The 25,018-nt window shown below is 39.5% G+C and overlaps 1 protein-coding gene across 1 annotated transcript in view; it reads right to left on the reverse strand.

Moving 5' to 3' along the window:
• Nucleotides 1–25,018, reverse strand: part of LAMA1 (laminin subunit alpha 1) — a 108,143-nt gene that overhangs the window by 51,932 nt on the left and 31,193 nt on the right. Inside the window, exons 5-20 of the mRNA XM_055704740.1 lie at nucleotides 21,469–21,648; nucleotides 18,490–18,579; nucleotides 17,908–18,025; nucleotides 16,648–16,826; nucleotides 15,039–15,144; nucleotides 14,390–14,550; nucleotides 11,371–11,511; nucleotides 10,209–10,382; nucleotides 8,554–8,655; nucleotides 7,584–7,795; nucleotides 6,129–6,240; nucleotides 5,146–5,256; nucleotides 4,224–4,351; nucleotides 3,552–3,638; nucleotides 3,106–3,317; nucleotides 2,472–2,578 (exon numbers count right to left, since the gene is read on the reverse strand). Of these exons, the coding sequence (XP_055560715.1) occupies nucleotides 2,472–2,578; nucleotides 3,106–3,317; nucleotides 3,552–3,638; nucleotides 4,224–4,351; nucleotides 5,146–5,256; nucleotides 6,129–6,240; nucleotides 7,584–7,795; nucleotides 8,554–8,655; nucleotides 10,209–10,382; nucleotides 11,371–11,511; nucleotides 14,390–14,550; nucleotides 15,039–15,144; nucleotides 16,648–16,826; nucleotides 17,908–18,025; nucleotides 18,490–18,579; nucleotides 21,469–21,648 (2,220 nt within the window). The remainder of the gene's footprint in view (nucleotides 1–2,471; nucleotides 2,579–3,105; nucleotides 3,318–3,551; nucleotides 3,639–4,223; nucleotides 4,352–5,145; nucleotides 5,257–6,128; nucleotides 6,241–7,583; nucleotides 7,796–8,553; nucleotides 8,656–10,208; nucleotides 10,383–11,370; nucleotides 11,512–14,389; nucleotides 14,551–15,038; nucleotides 15,145–16,647; nucleotides 16,827–17,907; nucleotides 18,026–18,489; nucleotides 18,580–21,468; nucleotides 21,649–25,018) is intronic.

The raw sequence follows: 25,018 nt of genomic DNA on the forward strand, positions 1-25,018 counted from the left end.
CAGCTTTGCACTATTTAAGAGCCTGACTGACAGAGACACTTGGGAGATAGTTCTGAAGGGCCAAGGGGTCCATGAAGGCTGGACATTATTCAAGAAGGTAGTCTTCAGGGCACAGGAGCAAGCCATCCCCATATGCCAAAAGACGAGCCGGCAGGGGAGGAGAACGGCCTGGCTGAACAGAGCCTTGGCTGGAACTCAGGGAAAAAAGGAGAGTTTACCACCTTTGGAAGAAGGTGTAGGTAACTCTGGAGGACTGTAAGGATGTCACGAGGTTAGACAGGGCGAAGATTAGAGATGAAAGCCCAGCAGGAACTCAGGTTGGCCACTGCCATAAAAGATAACAAAACATGGTTTTACAAATACATTAGAAACAAAAGGAGGGCCAAGGATAATCTTCATCCTTTATTGGACGCAGCACGGAACATTGCCACAAAGGGTGAGGAAAGGGCTGAGGTACTTAATTTCTTCTTTGCCTCAGTCTTTAACGCTAAGACCAACTCCTCTCTGGCTGCTCAGCCCCTTGAGATGGAAGATGGGGACGAGGAGCAGAATGCAGTCCCCACAGCCCACGAGGAAACAGTTACTGACCTGCTGCTCCACTTAGACACACACAAGTCTATGGGGCCACATGGGATCCACCCCAGGGTACTGAGGGAACTGGCAGAAGAGCTCACCAAGCCACTCTCCATCATTTATCAACAGTCCTGGCTAACCGGGGAGGTCCCAGAAAACTGAAGGATAGCCAAGAGTGATGTTCATCTACAAGAAGGGCACGAAGGAGGATCCAGGAAAGCACAGGCCTGTCAGCCTGTCCTCGGTGCCAGGGAAGGTTATGGAGCAGGGCATCCTCTGTGCCATCATGCAGCACATGCAGGACATCCTGGGGATCAGGCCCAGCCAGCATGGGGTTATGAGAGGCAGGTCCTGCTTGGCTAACCTGATCTTGTTCTCCGACAAGATGACCCACCTAGTGGATGAGGGAAAGGCTGTGGATGTGTCTACCTGGACCTTAGTAAAGCCTCTGACACCATCTCCCACAGCATCCTCCTGGGAAAACTGCTTGCTCATGCCTTGAACGGGTGTACTTTTTTCTGGGTAAATGCTAGATGGACAGCTGAGCCCAAAGAGTGGTGGTGAATGAAGTTTCATCTAGCCGTTAGCTGGTCACAAGTGGTGTTCCCCAGGGCTCAATATTGGGAACAGTTCTGTTTAATATCTTTATCAATGATCTGGATGAGGGGTCAAGAGCAATCTCAGTAAGTTTGCAGGTGACACCAAGATTAGGGGGAGTGTTGATCTGCCGGAGGGCAGGCAGGCTCTGCAGAGGGACCTGGTCAGGCTGGACCGATGGGCCGAGGCCAGTTGTATGAGGTGCAACCAGGCCCAGTGCCGGGCCCTGCCCTTGGGTCACACCAGCCCCACACAGCGCTACAGGCTGGGGCAGAGCGGCTGGGATAGAAAAGGACCAGTGAGCCTGATAGAAAAGGACCTAGGCAACAGCCAGCTGAACATCAGCCAGCAGTGTGCCCAGGTGGTCAAGGCTTGTATTGAAACCAGTGTGGCCAGGAGGACAAGTGCAATAATCATCCTCCTGTACTCAGCATTGGTGAGGCTGTGCCTCAAATACTGTGTGCGGTTTTGGGCCCCTCACTACAAGAAAGACATTGTGGTACTAGAGCGTGTCCAGAGAAGGGCAACGAAGCTGGTGAAAGGTCTGGAGTACAAGCCTTATGGGGAGCAGCTGAGGGGAGATTTACACTGGCAATTAGAAAAATTTCTGCAGTGAAAGGGTGGTGAAGCATTGGAACAGGCTGCGCAGGAAGGTGGTGGAATCACCATCCCTGGAGGCATTTAAAAAACACATAGCTGCAGTGCTTAGAGACGTGGTTTAGTGATGGACTTGGCAGTCCTAAGTTAAGGGCTGGACTTGATGATGTCAAAGGTCTTTTCCAACATAAATGATTCCATGATTCTATGAAGTAACTGGACACAGTTTTCCTGCTCTGGTCTCTCAGGCTGTTCTACACTTAGCAAAGGCTGGAAATCATGTTTTGTAGCACCACTGAATACCTACTTATTCTTGTAAGAGGCCTGTCTTCTAGCTGAATCCCTTTTAAAGCATTCAGCCATGCAGCACAGTGCTAATATCCCTTCAGGTGTGTTAGTAGTGTTCAGTTTGTGCTTTTCAGTCAGCCAACATGACTGCACGCTGTCAGTGAGCACAGCAATAACCTGAACAGCCCTATTCCACAAGGGTGCCGAGTCAACTACATAGCTTCACATCTGCAAAGAGCACAGGCAGAGCAATTTGCAACTGTGCAGACAACCTTTGGTCTCCCTCCAGCAGCAAGTGCCTCTCCCCTGAATATACTTGCTGCTATTCTCCGTATCTGCCCTAACCAATATAGATAAACAGGAAAACCAAGACAAAAGAAAATGTAGATATTAGGAACAGGTGAATATTTGCTTACCAAACACTTATCACATCTTTCTCCAATCACATTTGATTTGCAGTGACAAAAGCCTGTCTCATGATGACAAGTACTTGAAAGTGAACCATTCACATGGCATGCACAGGCTTATGTTTAGACAAAAAGAAACAAAATAAAAAAAAATATTTATCTATATGCATTCATTATTATACAAAATTCTAAGTTTCCTATATAAGGGGTGTTTCACCTTGTTATATCCCATAGGTGTTAATATACTACAGTAATAACTTTACCACATGTTTGGGCTAAAAGAAAAAAAAAAACACCTCTGTGAATAGATATATTTGAGAAGTTTGTCTCTTCCAGTCCTATATGTAACATTCAGAAATAGGAAATGTCTACAGAACGTCAATGGGGGGACAGAGTTAAGCAAGTCACTAAATATGAAGCGCCAGACCCTAGCACAACACATTCCTTCCTCAGGCTAACCCAACCCCATAGTTTTCAACCTGCACTTTTCAACTCATAACTGGAAGGCTAACTTGTTCAGCAAAGGTGCATATTTCCTCATCCATTCTAATACACGTACATGACATTTTTCTTTATATTCTTTAAATGTACATGTACATGACATGTTCTTTACATTCTGAAAGCAATAATAATAATAGCTTACCACGACAGTTTTTCTCAATCACCGCATCCCCATAATACCCATCAGCACACTTTTCACAGTGGTGACCTGCTGTGTTCCCCAGACATTTCAAGCATTGTCCTGTGAAGGTATCACAGTAGCCATCTTCCTGAGGGTTTACATTGCCATTGCATTCACAAGGAGCACACGACTGTCCAGGCATGAGTGGGTTTCCATAATAACCATTAGCACACCTGCACCAGAGATCAAAATCTTTATCAGCTGGAATGAAGTCATGTCAAACACTCTCACCACCCAAGGGAGTATTTCCTATTAAATTTTTATCTAAAGTGTCTCTGTATTACAAGCAAAGGTAAAATGGGAAGGAAAATTTTATTAGGAATGTTCTGTACATGTGGTATGAACAATTCAAGGCAGGTAAGATGATGAACACTTAGTGATATTTTACCTGAAGCTAGTGTACATACCTTTCACACTGAGAACCAGTATAACCTGGAAGACATTTGTCACAGACAATTCCACCTTCTTCATTCAGCTGGCAAGTAGGACTGAAACTATCAACAATATTTATGGCAGTCAGTATCAATATACAGAATCAAAAGGCTTCTACAAACAGTAAATATCCACCCTTCAAGTCCATGCACCTATTTCTATAACCATGTATTTGTAATTTTTTCTAGATAAACATGAAGTATGTCAAAATAAAGTTATTTTCAAAATCTCTTCCTGAGGTCTGGGGTTTTTTTTAAAGAAAGGAAGACTTTAGGACTTCCTAAAAACCTGTCCCTCTTTCTAGCAAATCCGTATTTCTGTACCAAGCTCCTCTTTTTCACATGCAACAATTCTGTCCTGTTTTTTTCTGAACATGAAAGATAATGTTATTTTGCTGCCAAGTTCAAGACTAGGTCAAAGTATTACCTTCAACCTTCACGTACAAATTGCACCAGTTCACTTGGCCTGTCTCAGCCTAAGCTAGATATTTGTCTATCTGGAAAAACAATGTTTCTATGAGATATATTCAAACAAAGAGGGAGAAAAGAAGTCCTTCTCTTTCTCCTTCAGATTTCACAACATTTTTTCTTCATCTTACTTTCTGATTTTGCTGAAGATGCAAAGAAAATCTCACATAAGCAACTTACTTGTTTGCAGCAGAACTCAGAGGACATGCACAGGGCTGGCAGTCCTCAGAAGTTCCGTGAGATGGACTTCCATAGAAGCCAGGCAAGCATTGATCACAGAAAAGTCCTGTCGTGTTGTGTTGACAAGCCTGTGAAACATGCAAAAGCTCTTTTCATACTTACTCTTGAAGGTTTTTCATCCCTTGAGGGACTCCTGCAGGAGTCTGCATAGAGTATAACATTCAAGGAAGTCATTCTTCAAGCCACAAAGATTAGAGTAGAACTTTGAAAATAAGTGGGGTTCTTTTCTGAGTTGTAACAACAAATCCTAATTAATTCTTTCCAGTATTTTAGAATATACTTTACACTGTAAACCAAGCCTTATTACTTATTACACAAACTTAAACATAGTTTGTGTATTGCACGCGTTTGCATTACCAAATTTTTTTTTATATTTCTTACTGGTGTTTAGCCATTTTATTTCTGTGACCTTTAAATTTCAGAAGAGATCTGAGAAATAAAATCTTTCTTCAGAAGGGACTGTGTAATTTCCACTGATGTCAGTCATGGAAGATGCACATATCCGAAAACAGATATTCACCCAAAACACTGTTTAATTTTGTACCTTTCAGGAAAAGTTTTATCGTCACTTGCAGCAAGCAAAGTTAAGATTTTTATCAGCCAGTATATGGTGATGTTTATTTTCATTCTCATTACTCCCCACTTGAAACGATAAAATAGAAACAAACCCTTTACTGGAGAACAATTTAATGGAGATCCCTGAACATATTCTAAAGTAAACAATGAAAAGCACGAAAAATAAACAGTTGGTACAAATAGCTTGAAATATACCTACACTGTAAACTTGTCTCCCACAGCCAAAATGCTCTCCTAATTCCTAAATAGACGCTTAAAACACAAGACACTTTGAAGGATAACTTACAATGCATACACCATGAATATCACACTCAGTTGCATGCCCATTGCATTTGCAGGGTTGACAAATACCTCCGAAGAGTATTCCATCCACACGGTAGTACCCAGGGAGACAGGACTGAAAAGAAACATGGGGAAAAAACAGTAGCATTTTGTGTGTTAAAAGTACACATCATGACATTTTTCAAAGAGCCCACTTCCAACCAGCCACCATCTGACTCATTCACATTGTGCTAACAATGCTCTTTAAACTCTATTGATGTCACTGCAGTTCTTTTCTGGTGTTTGGTTTTTACTTGCACTGGATAAAGGGGATAGGAATTAACTTCATACAACTTTGATTCGGCCCTTTGTCCCCTGGAGGCACATAAGTTTTGTGCAGTGGAATATGTGAAGTTCCTTATAATGGGACAACAAAAACCAGATGTTCTACCTCCTCTGCAGAATCATTAGCAATGCTATGCCACAAGACTTCAAACTGAAATTATTCGTCAAAATAATTCCTGCTATTCTGCAGATGGTGCTCTGCCTCCCTAATCTTCTATTCACAGATATATAAGGCACCACCTTGCGCAACACATTTGACCCTTGTGGGATCTTCCAAAGGCTAGCATTCCTCCCTGCTAAGATTCCTTATTGCCTCCATAAACCTAATGACATAAAACAGAAATAAACTGTACACAATTCAGATCCAGGAAAAGCACTATTAATGAGTAAAGTAAGCTCAAAACACCTTCACAGGGCTCTTACAGCTGCTTCCTTTGCAAAACTGAAGTGCATCGTTAGTGCCACCAACTAGAATTCAAGAAATACGTTTAAAATCTCATTTAGTTTTAAATCTGGACGAAAATATCTACAGCATTGTGTACAGTATGATAGACAGGATTTTACCATGGAACATACGCTTTTATGGCAGTACAACTAAAAGCAGCCTTCCTTTAAAACAGATAGGAGATAATTTTGCATACATAAAACACTGTAGGAGGTTACCTCGCAGGATATTCCTGTGTAACCTTGAGGACATTCACAGAATTCCACATCTGGTGCTGAAGAAAGACCTATAACATTTGCACTTGCAGTATCCAGGGTCACAGAGTCCAGCCTAGGATCAAGCATGAAAACATCGCGTCATTTGTTTCCCCAAACTTGACTATGAACAGAATAGTTTGCTTCTAGGGCTGTAACAATGCTGAGTGCTGCTCCCTGGCAGGGACAGCTGAAGGAACAAGACCAATTCTCTACTGTAAAAAGACTATGATCATAGTCTTTATCACTGCATTTGCTTGCAATTCCGGGAGCAGATGAACCCTTCTCCTGTTATCATTATTGTTACTACCATTGTCCCTTCTCCTGTGGAGAAGTTTAAACAAAACTTTCCCCGTCTGTCATGTATAAGAGGTATATCAGTGGACCAGCCTTTTAGTGCCATCCTGAAATAAGACAGTTTTACTGCACCATGTCTAAAATGGGCACATATCTCAGGTGGGTAAGTAGTGAGAAACAGCACCAGTTCACTGGTGCTGCACACAACAGAACAAAGCAAAAACTTGTACTACAAACAACAGCATTTTGCAGCAGAGATAATCTTCTCAGCCACAGGTAAAATGATTTAAATAAATCTTTATAAACATTCCAGAAGATGAACACACCATCCCTAAATGGACATAAATATAACCACTCCTCAAGGACACAAAAGGGCACAGGGCAAATTTTGTATCAAGTCCAATGTTATTGACATGAAATTCTACCAAATCAAGGAATGTGGAAAAAAGGGCTATTGGTGAGGCTAAGCGAATTAAGTAAATAAATGATGAAGCACTGGAACTGATTCCCTTGAGCATAGTAAGATTTTGTTCCTGTATATACTGGAGAGCAGGTAAAACAGTTCTGTAAGGTCTGATGCAGATACTGCTGATGCTGACATGAGACTATGGAATGACCAGTTAATCCACTCCAGCCCAATTTTCCTATTAAGCACTCCCTTAGAGATGAGCATCAGTAACACCTACAAACAGACATTAAAAGAAATAACAGCCAACATCTTTACTAGCAGGTTTTCAATAGTTAGTGATGGATTAACTTGCCACATAGCAAAATAAGCATACTGTTGAGGGTTTTGGAGGCATTTCCCCCTAACAAAGCAGCCATTGTAATACAGCTTTTATGCAGTATCCCTTTAAAGCAGAAAATAATGTTGCTGCTATCAGATATCTTTAAAACAACCAGATGCCCTTTTCCACACATTCCACATTAATGTATTTTGGAGACAAAAAAGTCTTGAGAAAATTCAGTATTTTTTTTTTTCCTAGAATTTATTAACGTAAAACTTTAGGAATACTGCCACTATGAATAGCATTTCATATGCACAAAAATAATAGATGTGTGTGTATATATATATATATATATATATATATATATAAAATTTGAGTATTTTCTCTCCCTCACCTGTACACAGCTTTTTTGGCAATGTTGTAGTTGGCCCTGATCAGAAGATGGGTCATGTTTGCCAGCACAGTCATCAACCTTTCCCGGTCTATAGCTTTTTTTGTATTGAACTCTATGAAATTCTCTGATACAAATCTCACTGTATTAGAGTACTCCTCATATGGCTGTAATGACAAGCCTGCTGCTCTTGTACTCAAAATCTGCCCATTACCCTGAAATTGAAAGACAGAGAAAACATTTTGCATATTTGCATGCAAATTTTGTTAAGCAATTACATTTAGTATCAGATCCACATCCAGATAACACAGGAAAGAGGCAATCAAATGAGATTCCTTGCACTAGAAAAAAAGTAAGTAGGTCTGCATTTTCCATGGCCTCAGGAGGACTATAATCCCACTCTCTTCTGGTTCAGAGACTTCAGAAATACTTGATTTTCTTTTGGAAAAAGAATTAAATTAAATTTCAAAAATCAAACTCCTCTACAAAACAGAATCACTTTTCTCCTTTGTTCTGTTGCTAAGTATGTATTACAAAATAATGTTTTTTTGGAGGTGTCTGGATTCAAAATAAAGCCTTACTTTTTATGTGCCACATAAATCTAGAAAAGTAAGCAATCAGCAAGAACACTCATCTGTCTTATATTTATAAGTCCTTTCAGCTCATTGTAATTTCTTTTGTACACAGAGCTTTGTACATTTGGTAATGAACACCTCACCTGTTTAAAAACACGTTATATTTTAGTACTTATCATTTAAAACTAGTACTGTATACCGACCATTTAAAACAAATAGGTCAGAAAATCAAAGAAATGAGTAGTAACAGAATCTTAGTAGTGACTTTTAGGAAAAACTTAAAAAAAAAAAAAGGAACAAAACTACTACTATAGAAATATTATTTTATTTTCCTTTTTTTATCCCTTTCATAGATTCCTAATAATGTCTGAATAGTAACAAGCTGAAAAAAAATCCACCTGAATGATGACATCCACACTAGATACTATATCACTGTCCACACTCTCCATTGGAATGTCATAAGATACTGTATACTTCAATTCTCCACCAAAAGCTGTGAGCTGAAATAACAGAAAGCAAATTCTTAACAACACAATAACCTCCAACAAACACAAACAAGTGACATGGGACAGTACAATGTCCAAATGATAGGACTACAGGGCTTACAAATACCACTTTCCAGGGAAAATTTAACGTCATCTGTATCATCACAGGGACGAGTGCTGACTTGTGGCTGTGCAGGCGGGGAAAGCTAGCTGAAGGCTCTACACGCAATTCAGATAAGTGCCTTCATTCAGTGAAACACCTACAGGACTTTCAACAAGCAGCAGAGGTTTACACAACTGTCCTAGCCAAGGGGCACAGCATGTTGGGAGTTACTCGCATTCCATATTCCACCTTTCAGGTTTCTTAGCCCCAAAACTGCTGCCGACTCCTTCAAAGTTAGTTAAACACTGGTATCACAATTAGACCTATATTAAATGAACGAGATTAGAATTTGAGTGAGAGTTGGCCTGTGCAAAATTGCTCCTTAATGTTACACTTCTGAGATTTGTTTTCATTTATTCTGTCACTATACTAAGGAATGGGGCTGCATAGGCAAAGAGACTGGGCAAAAAATAATTAAAGGTGAGGTTGCAAGGTTCCCTGTACTCAGCACTGGTGAGGCCACAGGTGGAGTTTTGAGTCCAGTTCTGGGCTTCCCAGTACAAGGGAGAGATGCACACCCTGAAACGAGCCCAGCAAAGGGCCACTAAGACAACTAAGAGCCTGGAGAATCCTTCATATGAGAAAAGACCAAGAGTACCAGGACTGTCCAGCCTAGAGAAGAAGGTTCAGGGAGATCTCATCAATGTATACAAACACCTGAAAGGGAGGTGCAAAGAGTGCAGAGCCAGGCTCTCTACAGTGGTGCCCCATGACAGGATAAGAGGTAGTGGGCACAAACTGAAACACAGGAGGTTCCATCTGAAGATCAGGAAACCCTTTTTTATTGTAAGGGGCACAGGTTGCCCATGTAGGTTGTGTAGTCTCCATCACTGGAGATATTCAGCAGCAGCTCTCTGGAGATGGTTAGGTGGCCCTGCTTGAGCAAGGTTACCTCCAGAGGTCCCCTCCAGTCACAACTATTTTGTGCTTCTGCTGCAAAAAATGGGAGACCCAGAGCTTTAGGTAGTAACCAGAGCAATAATTAAAAAGACTAGCTGGAAACTAATATGAAATGGGAGAAGGCAGAGAGGCAGGTAAGAGGAATTTAATGGTCCTGTCTGTCTACTGTACTGCACAAGGTGTGAAGGGTGTAAGATTTGGGATAAGATCAAAAATATGGGGAATGTGACCATATGTTAGTAGTAAAGAGAAAAAACAGATTATATTGTGTCAAGGGTAGGCAGAGAAGGAAGTGGGGAGATGAATGAGCTCAAAGAGTAAAAAGAAGGTAATGTCTGGCCAGGAACACTACAATTTGAATAGCAGAGATAGACTGAGAGGTGTGGTAATACTGGAGTTTATGTGTAATTTTTAATTACAAAACCTACATATTTAGAGCAACATGTTATAATAAAAATGGAGAAACTAAACTATAAAGGAGTTTTAACTCTAGCTGAGGACTTACTTTATTTCCTAGATACGTCTCAGGTGCTGACCAGTAATAAGTATGTTTCAGTACTTTCACAGCCCCAGTGTTGTTAATACTTATTTGACGAGGTCCATCAAATGGGCTTCGCTGAGGCTGCACTCTCCTTGCATTATACAGATCAGTAACAAGCCAACCAGTCATGTCTGATATCTGTAAGAAAGCATAGTCATATTAATGGAGACAGACTTTGTGTCACTGAGAAAGCAGTCACTAAACTTAACCTCTCCCTAGACATTCATTCAAACTGATGGATCTGTAACACTTTCATTAGTCCAGTCTGACATCCAACACACGCAAATATGCCACTTCAGATTAAGCTTGTCTCTACCTCTCTATTAGACAGGAACAAAAAATCTGAGTGTGATTTTCATCCTACCGATAAAATTAACATGATACCTATGTAATTCTCTGAGATAGAATTACAGAACTTCAAGGGCTTGGAATTCTATTGTACCCATTTATAGACAGGAATAAGATGAAGAAAATTTAAATCTGAGTCCCAGAAGGAGGAGCAAGATGAGAGAACTTTGTTCTTCTCACTGAAAGAGTTTATACAAGCATCTTAGACTTTCAGTCAATTTGATGTGTTTTCCTCCCTTTCTATTGGCACACAAAACAGGGGACTAAAGTGTGACTAGCTGTGCAAAGATACATAAGGAGTTTGGTGGAAATACAGTGTTCTCAAAGCCCTCTAACTCAAGAAATGTCTATTCAAAAGACAGCAATATCTAACATCACTTTGTTTTCCAAGAATGAGTATTGGCAATATTGCCAGAGGTCACTCTAGCCTTGCCCAAAAGGTATAAGAGCAGGGAAATGGGTTTGGGTTGATCTGTTCAATGTGCAAAGAAACTTTAACAGCACAAGGTCAGAAACAAGTGCATTTTTCCAGTGCATTATTGCAGCCTCCACTACCCAATATTTCTGGTCATACTACAAGCCTGTGTGGCTAAAGCCTGCACTGGGATGACATGCTGACTACCTCAGAGCTGCTGAATGACAGTGAAAATCCATTCCTCTGTAAGGAGACACATGCCAGAATTTGGAGTTAACTTGGGCACATGTCAAAGAGAAATATAGTACATTTTGCAGCTGCCTGAGGAAAGAATATTAGGTCATGGACATAACATATAAATACCTGACTGATGGGCCATGTTAGGCTGTCACAGACATCAGACACCCCAAAGCAGAAACACTCTGTACAGCCCTGAGGATTTCTTCCTTGCAAGTTGTAGAATCCTGGTTTACAGAGATCACAGTTCTCACCTTCTACATTTTCCTGTCAATAGCACATAACATTTGTTTTGCATTAGCGTTATTATGGTAACAAATACAGTGGATTACATGAGATTTAGACATAACAGCATTCAGAAGGTTATAAAAGAAAACAGATTGGAAAACTGATCGGAAAAATTAAACAGAATTGTTCATCACAATCTAAACATGCCCTGGCAAGGGTTCTATTGCAGTGAGATTTCAGCACACAGGCAGGGTTTAAAAAGTTTCTGCCAGCTTGCCAGTCTACTTCTCTTGTAACTTGAATATGTAGATTGCTCTGGAGAACAGTTCCTATGCTTACTGAATCCAGATGGTCTACATACAGACCTTCCTCACCTTTAAGGCCAGGCTCCTGGAGCTACTACAGCCAGCTTCAAGGCAACAGTTCCTCAACACTGTAAAGTTAATACTTTACAGTGATCCTCACGACTGCTGCCACCTCTTCCTGGAGGAACACCACATACCCTTATGTCAGCTGAGAGCTTTGTCCTAATATGCTCTTGCTAAGGTCCAGAAACTCCTACTGTAAGAGTAGAGGTGGTCCACTTCTCTAGCTCCTTTCACTGGCCTGCTGCCTCCTTACCATGCAAATTGGGTAGTTCAGAACATTCTGCAACATACCTTTTTCAAGGTAGAATTACAGGGGGGGAAGGAAATCCAAAATGATGCACCGAATTTTTTTCTTGTAACATTTGTAAAGACAATCTGTAGTTATTTATTCAAAAACTTCAGACAATTGCTGCTGACAAGCAAACCAGCAAAGAAAATGTTCAGTAAATGCCCAGAAAGCTGTGTAAACAGTAGATCTCCATGGGCGTTTCTACACAGTAAAAGTCAGAACATTTCCTGCTGCCAGGGACAAGACTCTGATCATGTCCTAGCTTCGTATCAGAACAAGACCTGGACACACATCACTCCCCCACCTCAATCTTTTGTTTCCACTATGGAAAAACTCCACTACAACAGCAAAGAGAATTTTTCAGAGTATGCCAGCAAGTTCCTTGATACGTATGGTTAGGACACCAGGACTGCATGGCACACAGTGATGCATACCTGTCTTGCTATTTTTAGGAGGCTTGAATGAGCTCTGCATTGCAACTGGAATGCAAAGCCTATGGACCAAATTCTGCTTTCAGCAGCAGTTAGCAGGGTAACTTCAGCTAAAGGAACCACTCCAGATTCCAGGCTTACATCAGATTTGGTCCCATGGAGCAAATTCCAGGCTTACCAGAACGAAATGTGAGACCTTTGCTGGCAACACTACCAACTGCCTCTTCTTCTGGACCAGAGTTTGCCATGTCAAGTTTACATAAGAACCTTTCTAAACAGGTAAGTTATATGTTTTTGCAAGCAAAGCACAAACTGCTTTTGCAAACCACATGAAAATTCTATAATCCCCAGCTCTGATTCAAAGGCTGAGGATGACTGCTCTCTATTTGCTAATATCCAAACTTGGGGAAAAAAAATCTCAGGCAAAGGGCCTACTGAGAGAGTGAGATTTTAGAATCTTGGATTTTTACAGAAATAGTATTTGTATGCTCTTTTCAGCTTTTTTACTTCTCAGTCTTTAGGATGCACTTGGATCACATATTTTACTTTGTCTCTGTAACATTATTAGAAATTATTATTTATTTCTTAATGAAAAATAAAAGCCTTATGCAATGACTAGACCTCAAGAGCGATGTTTCACAAAAGATCAAATATTACGATACTCAGAGTATAAAAAGGAAAAGCTTGCACTACTGTGATCACAGAGACTACATAGGCTTAGAAATCCTGTCTCCTTTGTTTGATATTAGGAACACACTACTTCTCTCCTTCCTTCCTTTCGTCTCTATAGGTGGCCTGCTGGCTGGTGACACTCTCAGTGATCTGGCCTAAAAATTCTGTATGCCAGGCTCATGCCCACAACAGCACTTTCAGTTTCTCATCCAGTTTATACCAAAAATGTCACCAGTTGGCTGCACTGGCTGACACAGTGTTACTGTAGCTCAAAATCAGGCAAAATGGTTGTATCTCCTTTTTCATATCTAAATTGGCCATGGGAGCTATTTCTTTCTTATAGACTCTGATTATTTATACGTTTGATATTTTGGATTAGGTAAATTATGCAAAAGGACTGAGAAGTTTCAGAAAAATTATCAAGCAGACCACAGGTTTCTTTTTGGCTCCTGTTCACTGTCATAGTTAGTAACAAATACATAAACTACCAGTGAAAATTTGGCTCCAAAAATTAAGTGTAACTTCTTTAAAGATTGACATACAGTTTTGTAATAAGGCTCAGCAGAATCTACAGCTTCAAGACATTTCAATGTGTTTGGATATTTACCAAAAAATAAAAGAAAGTAGAAAGACTGCTCTCATTTTTAAACATTTCTGATGGTTTGTATTTTGTAATCAAATAATTAAATATTTCATTCATACATCTAATGTAATCTTTCCAATAGTTCTTTCCAAAAGCACGCTGTTTGTTCACACAAAGCAGATGTTATAAGCACATCCTTTCTTTATAAGAAATCAGCGACTTCGAAGAGAAATATCAGCTTATCCCTAAAACCAAACCCAGGCAGGCATACTGTCATTCTCTCTGTGATTTTCCCTCATACTCACATGTGCATTTATTATTTAATTTTAATGTCAGTCTGGCCCGTTATTATAGAAAATGGTTCATCAGTAATATATAAAACTATTCAACATAAACTATCATATTTTTCAGTACAGAGAATAGTTAGTAATTTTAAGTTCTAGGTTGTCAGGTGTACAGTTATACCAGGTTACTTCTATAAAAGAAGTGATATCCCCAGTTAATAGTTTCCCTTATTAAAAAGAAGTTTACAAATCGATTGAGTTTTAAGCAAAATTAATGGTTTAATACTCACTTTGCAAAGACAAGGTTCTTTGCATGGATCTTCATTAATGCTACCAATCAGGCTGCAGTTACAACGCAAGCAGTTTGGATAGCCCCGATACCCAAATGCACAATGATCACATTTTTCTCCTGTGTAACCTTCTCTGCATTGACATTGACCTGGCCAAGTGCCTTGATAAGAAAAAACCAGAGAAACGAATAAACAAGAGCAGGCAGTAGACTGGATTCAAGACATCTCAGAGGGTACACATTATTTAGCATTCCTTTTTTATTATACTCCATGTTATATTCCACACAGATACTTGGCATAATGTCAGTCTCACTATCTATTTTTCATGTTTAGAGTACCAGATGCACAGAAACTGCAGAAAAATTGATTTTGTGACAGCATTCATGAACAATGGTGTTAAATCTCAGTTCTTTACATTGTTTTACGTAGTCAGAGCCTGCCATCCCACACAAGAACACATTCAGGGACCTGACATACCTTAAAATCCTTAGTGTGTTATGCCTCACCTCTCCTTCCTAAACCTACTATTGTTTTTTACTGGTAACTAACTTGCGGCCATTTACAAGTAAACAGTGTTCCCTCAAACTTCAATGCTCAGAACTATAGCCAGATTTGAAGTTTAGAGAAAAGGAGCTTCCCACTCCCTTACCATGCTGTGAGTCAGAATGCTGCTCATCCTTAACACAGTCAGAACTCAGAGAACCAACTGGGTCACAGCCACAGGGATAGCAGGGGTGATCCTCATAGGGAGAAACCTACAAAACAAACATTCTCTGTCAATTTCTCAAATCATTAACTGGGGAAAAAAAAGTAGTCACATCTGTTTCTTGTCTGGCATCACCAGAACTAATGTGAATAAAGACTGGAAAAGCTAATATGCAGTAATAGATCAAAAGACTAGTTCAATTTTAGCAAACAGAACATCAGGGGATTGCAGTCTAGAAAAAACTTAAATGCAGCAACAGAACTTGCTCTTCAATAGCACAGACAAAGTTATAGTAACTGCTAACGGCTGGCAGCCTGACACATTCAGCATAAATATACTTTTTATTTAATTAAGAGCAATTAACCACTGTGATGGTTTGCCAAAGGTTATGGAAATGTTTAAGACAAGAATGGATGCTTTTTGCAAAGATACTCTGGTTCAAAGAGGAAGGAAATTAAAGAAATCCTTGGCTCTGTGTTCAATGGGAGGAGAGATATCTATTCATTCTGACTTCACAATCTACACATCTTTGAAATATAAGACAATGCAATTCACATGGCAAGGATTTTATTTTCTTTCAGGGAAAATTTTCCTTTGAGGTGCTTCAGATGTAAAGCAAATCAGTAATGAACTCTAGATACACTTTTATTGGCTACAAGTTGAAGACTTTTCTACAATGCTTCTTACAGCAAGTGAATCATTCTCTGACTCGTCTGCTTCCTTGGATGAGCTGTACCTGCTGTCTAACCATACTTCTACAGACTCTTCCTTGCACTTCGCACCAGTTTATGCTAGGTTTCTGAAGCATGGGGTTTCCAAAACATGCATGAACCTGCCAAAGCAAGACTTTGTGGAGTAGAAATTTAGTTCAGTATGTCTCACTATACAGAGACCTAACACGGCAGGAAGTTCTTCTGTTTAAGTAACTGTTTGTCACATCTTAACAAATGTCTTTTGTGGATTTAGGTCATTTTTCCAGAGTGACACCTGTCAATAAACCAGAAAGTAGACAGGCTCGGAAAGCACATAGCCTATAATAATCATGCCAAGAAGAAAAGTATTTGTTGCAACATCTCATGTAACAAAGAGTCTAATCTTAGAACCATGTAATGGTCCTTTTCATCACTGGCTGAAACGTGCTGATATAGGATGCTAGACAATTTTGGCACTTCTGAAGACAACAAAATTTCACTACTGGCACTTTTTAGAGCTTTATCCACAGAAGAAATGTGTTTCCTATCAAAATCTGTATTTCCACAATAGGACTTCAAGCTTCATCTTTGCTTATTCTTTTCTTTCTCAACAGCTTGACCTGCCCTCCCACACACTGGACAAGCATTTCATTTTTCTTTGAAAGTTTTGGTGGTATACAATCTGTAAAAAAAAAAAAAAAAACAAAACCAAAAAACAAAAACCCAAGCCCAACAATTCTATAGTTCTTAGATATTCTGCAACTGACAAAAATATATATTAATTACAATCAGCTGAAATACACTCATCGTATAATGTTGTAATTCACCAAAACATCAGAATGGTATTTTCCAAATCTTACTTTGTATGGTCTAAAATATCCATCAGCACACATTTCACAGTTGATCCCAGTAGTATGTTGAGTACAGTTTAAACACACGCCACCTCCTATATACTGGCCATGAATATCCATGCTTCTTTTCTGATCTGCAATACTCTGATTGTAATAACAATCTTCTGCTTTGTTATGACAGTTGCACTCTGAGAAGGAATAGAAAATAAATCCATATTTTTAATTTATGTTGTATAACAGTTCCTATAACTCTGATATTATTCAAAGTGGAAAATGTAAGTAGCAGAGCACATCATCTCAAAATAGTGGTTTTTTTCCATTTAACTATGCTATAAGCTTTATCAGTCCATATCTCTTAGCAAGTAAGCACTTTTCAAAAGCACTGTCACCAATTAAATAGCACCATTTTTAACAATATTCAGTAGATCCAACCAAGACAATCCTGTCAGAATGGATGTCGATAGTGATGTGTGCTATTAGCAATAACTGTTCTTTCATTTTCTCTGCATTACAGAAGAAAATCTGCCTAATTCTTCTTTTATTTGTATTATAGACAGAAGTCTGAGAAGTCAACAATGCCACTACACAAGTACAAATTTGATTTAGGTTAGAGGGTACTTCAGTCCAAACAGTCATGAACACCTACTTCCCAAAGACTGACATTAAACTTGTGTAAAGACTTCAACTAAAAAGACTACTTTTCCATTCACAACTGTAAATTTTATCTAATATGTTCTCAACTGTCTGCAGCTTGTGCTATGCATTAGCAATGTGAAGAGAGAAAATGCACAAACCAGCCCCAGCAACACATCCAGCCATACTGACAAATCTTAAGTCAATCTATCAGACGATCTGAAATATAATTGGCTAATAAGGAGTTTCTTTCAAAACATTTGTTATCAGAACAAAGTTGTTTATCTGACAAAATTTGTGATCAATGTAAGAAATCTGCGTTTCAAGTAGCTAGCAAATGATTGATGCAAATCTGCTAGTTCTTACAGGACTATAAAAAAATCCCCAAGTCTCTTTGAAAAAGAGACTCTGACAGCTTTACTGTATGACAGCTCCACTAGCCAGGGAGTCATATTAGATAGAATATCTAAAATTACCTTAACAGTTATGATGCAAAGTAGGTCCTCTACCTTTAAACAAGCCCATAAAGGAAGTTAATAGTTTGTGGATTCGGGGAGAGAATTAGTATGAGAAGCAACTTCAAACAAGAAAAATAATAAGCCTTATGAAACTATCTAAACCTCTGTGCATGCTTACTTTCACATTTGTTCCCAGCAGAAATAGTTCCTGGTCTCCATGGTTTCTGGTGGTAGCCCGGACAGCACTTGTTACAGCTCTCTCCACATGTGTTGTGTTCACACTGGCACTGCAATTTCTAGGAATAAAAAAATTTCTTTTCTTGAAATATTTTTTACTGGATAATTTAATCAATGTTGCCAAAAGTCCGCCAAATATCAGACTTACTCTAAAAAATGTCAAGACCCACAAATAACCCATGTTTACTTTTAGACTGCTCAACCATGCTCTATCAACTATTGGGCCTTTCTAGAACAGGAGGGACAGATGTCCTGTGTTGCAAGAAAACTATTTCTTGTTGTGCCCCTTAAATTGTTTAAATTGAATGTCAAAGAAGAAGAGTTTACTTCAAGTAAGTTATATTATCAGAGACCCAGATATGCTTGCACAGAAAAGGAAGACAATTTTAGCAAATAATCTCTGTGCACCATATTTTAAGATCTCTTTTACCCTCCTCTTTCACATTCTCCTTAGGCAAGGGCCTTTTTTTTTTTAATTGGAAATGTTGTTTTGTGAAAATAAACAAATGAAATTAATGAATACCTTTGTGATTTCATCCAGAGGGCAGCTTCGGGCATGGCCATAACAAATACACATGCCACCAACAGAGATGTCCTTTATTGAATAGTAGTACTACAAAAAACAAAGTTGAAAAAGGGATGAATAAAAGATATTTTCATGTATTTACATCTTCCTCCCCTTCCATATTTATGGAAGATAAAATACCAGCATTCATCTATTCTGTGACTTGAAAAATAAAAGAAATACTTGAAAATAATAGAAGCTTTGAATTTTTGCTACTTGGTAAACCTTTCACTTTGTGATTTTTTTTTCTCTGTTTTTTGCTCACTGGTATGAAATACTTACTGACTTGGAACTTTAAATAAGTGTGCACAATTCCTCTGCTTCAGGAAGAAAACCAAATGAGTCCTCAGCCAAAACTGACTTGTAAAAAAAAAATCCTTTCTTTACCATATAAGAAGCCATGAAGCATAACATAATTGCTATATTTTAATTTCAATCTGGGGAGTATTAGTATGCTTTCTTAAAACAGAAACTCTGTCCTCCCTTAAAACCAGTTTGTGCACTGGCTTCCAGACCAGCTTTGCTGCTAGTGTGTAGGCAGTGTATTATTCTATCCAAATTCTTAGCTTAAAACCTGGTGATACAGCAGAGTATAATCCATTAATGTTGCCAGGTGGTGAGCAAAAGCAACATACATAAGGATTTAATTTTCAAGGCAAGGAAGAGGCAGGAAATGACCATCTGGGTTTGGTTGCAGCTGCGGTATCAACATGGTTGGCCTGTATGTACAACAAGGGAATGAAAAAGAAACATCTTTTGAGGATACTTCTAAGGAAAGAGTTCAAAACTCTCAGACCTAACAACTCTACAGTCATTTGGTTCAGGAAGAGGAGGTAACCCGGGGTGGTCAGACATGCTGACTCCTGGACTGTTATTTCTTTGAAGGATCTCGGAGCTGAAGCAAACTATCCTCTTTGATTTCGTACTTGACTTTTTATGTTTTAATTTTTTTTTATTATGTTTAGTATTTCACTTTTTTCTTTTTAATGTTATTGGCTTAAATTACAAAAAACATTCAGGGACTCATCATGTACAGTAAGTTCTTAACTAGAGGGAAGGAGAAAAGCAGGAGTACAAAAGCAGAGCTTTATTTCTGACTGCATTCCCTGCTTCATCTTCTTTGTCTTCTTTTCTTTAAAATTCACAGTGTATGGCTCAGCAGCTGTGTGCAGCTTGAGGTTGAACAAGAAGCCAATGCTAATCAAATGCTACATACATACATACAGAAAGAAATAGAACACAGAAATAAATGTACTGTTGAACACTTAGAAAAGTTCTGCATCAGCCTTTTTATAAGACTATGTACAAGAAACTAAACACAATTGGTATCAACAACCGGATGTAAAGCCTTCAAAAGCAATAAGAAAACAATCCAGAAAGCTGGAAGTTATTATCTTGGGTTTAGTTGGTTGCACAGTGAGATACAAGGTGAGATATCAGGATCTGGGATCCCTGACCAATAAACCCCATGTCTTGCGAAGATGAAGATGCCTAGCTTTTCATGCAAAACGGCACTAAGTAGTGCCAGGTGGGGTAGTACTAAGCCCTGGCTTGCACAAATACATGTGTTACAAAGGCAATAGAAATGCTTGTCCTCAACACCCTTGTTTCCCAGCTGTATGTATGTTTCTAATTTGAGCCTTTCTTTTTGGGGTGTATTTCTTGACATTACAATACTATCAACAGACCTAAATATCACCCAGCCTGCTCCACAGGAACATCCCACCTGCTCAGGCTGTGCATTAACCATTTCCCTATCGCCAGCAAGGCACAGCTGGAGCAGGTGTCCAATACTCTGCACTTGCGGTCTCCATGCTCACAATTCCCATATGGGGCAGCCAGAACAAGAACATCCAGATTGTATGCTTTAGAAATGCTGCAACTGAATGGGCACCTCCATGGCTGAGGTAACAGTGGGGCTGCCTTGAAAGTACCCACCAAACCCTGACAAATCCAAGTTTCTTTCTCCCTTCTGTACCCAGCTATCCAGCCAGACTTCACAGAAGCAGTGTCAATGCACAAGGATTGCCTGTATCAGAGAAGCCGCAAATTGCAAGGGTCCTGGTGCTGCACAAGGAAATGCTGCCTGCAAACATTCTTCAAGGCAAAAAGCTACAAAGGAAGGGGAAGAAGAAACACTTCTCATGTTCCTCTGTCATCAGAAAGCCTACCTTCACAGAAAATCTTGAAGCCACTGACGTCCCAACCTATGGGTCTCAGGCAAATCAGAAGAGGGTCAAAATGGCAAAATACAAAGCAGAAATACTGCAGAACAGTTAGTTATGGTAGGTACTGTTCTTAGGAGCTCCAATAATAAATTCCTGTGAGAGCTTGAAGAAGTCAGCCTAAATGCTTAGCGCCTCTGTTTCCCCAGTTTCAATATCAAATTAAAAACCAGTTAATACTCTCAGAATTCTATCCTAGTGTTTTATATAATTATTAATTCATGGGCATCAAAACAATTGATTGCAACAGCCTCAAAAAAATGAAGAAAACTCTCAGATGTCAAAATTCACAAGGGCGAGGTTTTCAAACAATTTTTTTTATGAACTAGAGCACTGGGTCCTGAAACCCTTGATACACCACAAAAGGTACTGCAGTTGCATCAAGAGCCACTTTAAGTAACATTGCCATCAGCCAAACCAATTTTTTATGGGATGAGAAAGCATTATAATCATTGTTCCTAGCATAATCATTCACACAAACAAACAAAACAAAAAGCAAACAGATAAAAAACAATCTAAAAAGCATTTTCTCAGAGTTGATTCTGATAAGGTATTGTTAATAATGTCAAAGGGAAGGCAAGACTTATTTAACAACCTATCAAAACAACTCTGTAAATGGCAAGGATCAAGTACTACACCTCCTCCTCAAACAGATCAGAAAAGGCTCTCCCATCAAGTCATACTGAATACCATTTATGAACAATCAGCTTACCCTTCTGGTAACAATGGGGTCTAGCTCTTTAGGATCATTATGGCTGAGAGTCATGAGGTCAGCATTAAGAGTTCTGATACGCTGCAGTCGTAGGCGAATGTATCGTGCAGAAGTAAACTCCAAAAGCTTTTGTGAAGGATCATCGGCACTAGGCCTACCGTTGATCAGTGATGTGTGAATCTAGAAAGAAGAATTGGCTTAATCATAAACATAATTGTGATACGTTTGCAACAACAAACATCATAGTGTGAAGATTAGAGACGTAGAACTTAAGTGTGTTTTCCAGCAATTCAGGATGATTGCTATGTTAAACTACCTGGAATTCTATTTCTTCTACCTGCAGGTGGAACTCCTTCTTCCTGACCCACACAGTTCTGAAACGACCACTCAGTTTATCACGGTCTCAAATTCCTTAGGATTTTGTGGATACAGCATAAAGAGAAAAACAGTACCGCAAGCTAGTCCTTAGTTCCTGTGGTCTTTCTTCCTCTCCCTTATTGAGATGGAACATGTAACTCTGGCCACAAGCATAATTTTGTCCTTACAGATTTCTCCTCCACAACTGATAGAGATCTTATTGCACTGCATAATATGGTGCACATGCTTAAGCTGGGGTCATTAACCCTATGCCTTGCTGGGACAGGGCTGCCCAATCAGCAAGGAGAACTCAGTGACATGAAAGCACAGTGAGAAGACAATCAAAAGCAAGGGGCTGCCACCACAAACCAACCAACCCATCTGGTCTCAATCTTTCTTGCACAATCCCGGCTGACCCCGCTAAGATGGCTTTTGGAATCAAGCTGCACAACTTACTCTGGCAACAGCCCCTTCGTCCTTTCCAAAGCAACTTAGGAACACAAGGATTTAGTTTCATATGACTATGCAGTTCCTGCTCTGTTTTATGGAAGAAATTGAAAAATGAGACCTTGCAGGCTACAAACAAATGTTAACCAGTTCACTTGGTGTCCACAACAAATAAGAGGTCATGCTTTGGGTTTGTCAGCTACATTTTAAAGTGCACGACATATCCTTATTTATGAAGAGTAATTTTGTTTCATATACTACTCTTGAATGCATAGCTTCAACTTTGATTAGTACTGTAAATATACATGTGTGTGCATATATATATATACACACACACATATAGCTCTAAAGTTATCTACCACTTGACTAGTAGAAATACACTATAATTTCTATAGAGACCACAGAGGAACCTTTCCTAGCAGGAAAAGGAAGAAATAGTAGGGACAGAGACAAAGACACTAAGGAAGAAAAGGAATGATTCTCCATGTACACTGCTATATTTGGCTAACATATATATGTATAAGCTTATATATAGCTTATATACACTGATAAATTGGTATTATATCTTTTTGGCTTATTTGTCCTCCATAATTCAAGACTCTTTCCAAACGACTGTAGGTTAAGCCCCAGAATTCATCATGAGTCCTGACTTCATAACATGAATTTCTGGAAGCAGATCTTCAAGCAGTATAAATCAAGTGAACAACAGAACTATACCTCTTCAAACCTCTGAAAAGTCCAGCAGCCAAACCAGCAAAATGTCTGATTTGGCAAAAAATGTTATTAACTGACATCCACATTTAGGCATGTGGTCTGTTTACCCTACCAGATCTTTCACACCAGGGCACTACAAGCTGACTGCAGAACATTGGGATGCTAACAAATGCTGGATACAAGGTAGGTGCCTGTAGAGATCAGCTGGTCTGCAGGACTTCCTATAGACCTGTGCAGTATGTTGGTCAGAACCAATTACAAAGTACTAAATATACGTATTTTCAAAAGAGTGCCAAGATTCACTAATACATGTTGTGAGAGACTGTGCAGAGAATATTCCTGTCTGTCTGCCATTTGAATTGTGAAGAAGCAGCCTGTCCTTTGTGAATGAGAGCTTTTATGTGAGACTGTTGATCTGCTTTGTAGTAGGAAGGTTCTGCAGAGGGATCTGGACAGGCTACAGGCTGAGGCCAATAATTTGAGATTCATCAAGTGCCAGATCCTACACTTCGGTCACAACCACCTCATACAATACTGCAGGCTTGAGGAAGAGTGGCTGGAAAGCTGCCTGGTGTAATAGGACCTGGAGGTGCTGGTCAACAGCCAGCTGTACATAAGCCAGCAGTGTGCCCAGGTGGCCAAGAAGGCCATAACATCCTGGCTTTTATTCAAAACAGTGTGGCCAGCAGAACTAGGGAATTGATTGTCCCCCTGTACTTGGCACTGGTGAGTCCACACCTCAAATACCATGTTCAGTTTTGGGCCCCTCACTTCAAGAAGGACACAGAGATGCTAGACCATGACCAGAGAAGGGCAACAAAGCTGGTGAAGGGTCTGGAGCACAAGTCTTACGAGGAGCAGCTGAGGGAACTGGGGTTGTTTAGCCTGGAGAAAAGGAGGCTCAGGGGCGACTTTATTGGTCTCTACGACTACCTGAAATGATGTTATAGCAAGGTGGGTGTCAATATCTTTTCCCAAGTAACAAACAATAGGACAAGAAGAAATGGCCTCAAGTTGTGCCAGAGGAGGTTTAGATTGGATATTAGGAAAAAATTCTTCACTGAAAGGGTGGTGAAGCATTAGAACAGGCTGCCTAGGAAAGTGGTGAAGTCATCATCTCTGGAGGTATTTAAAAAACATGTAGATGTGGTGCTTAGGGATTCAGTTTAGTGGCGGACTTGACAGTGTTAGGTTTACAGTTGGACTTGATGTACTACACAGCAATTTAGTTCTGTTATTTTTTTATGTTCTTATGTTTTTATGTTACTGCACTCAGGAAAAAAAAGCAATGTTCTAGATAGTGTCACCCTATTCTGTTAATTCTGTGTACATCAGGAAAAATAAATGAGAAAAAAAGGTCGCTAAACTGAATCTCTGATATTCTTGGATTTGTAGGCATATGGCCTATCAGACATATATTACAAGAGGCACTGTTTGCACAGAGTCAACCTAAGGGTTTTCTGGTTAATTGTGTGGAGAGACAGGTTAAGTTTTTGTCTGATCTGTGGGGCATATACTGATATCACTGCAACAAATATTTAAGTGAATGGGACTTGATGTTATGGATTTAATTGTTTTGTTCTTGCTGAAACATAGTTTTAAGTTTATGTGAAAGTTTGACTTCATCCCTTTAGCTGTATACACTCCAGCCTTTTTTTAACAAAGGAATAAGACAACACTGGCTTCTATTAAGCTAAGATTTACTAGCATTCTCCATGGGATAACGCTGCATTTACTATCACACTCTTACATTATAGCATTCACAATAGAATAACCACTGGTTTTAATGTACCATTTCATTATGTGGCTGCCTCTGTGCAATAAATTACACAAGTACCATGAATAGAGTTTGTTAAAAGCAAGAACAATCAACAGTGAGGCTGCACAACTTGTAGCTCTTTTAATTATGCTACATCCCTGAAACAATGCCAACACTTGTTTAGGAGTTCCAGCTGTGCCAAGCACTTCAACAGTGTTTGCAGCTTTATCTCACACAACCAGGTGCTTCTAACACAGGAGGTTTCTTTATTAA

The sequence above is a fragment of the Falco cherrug genome, chromosome 3 (genome assembly GCF_023634085.1).
Source record: "Falco cherrug isolate bFalChe1 chromosome 3, bFalChe1.pri, whole genome shotgun sequence".
NCBI lineage: Eukaryota > Metazoa > Chordata > Aves > Falconiformes > Falconidae > Falco > Falco cherrug.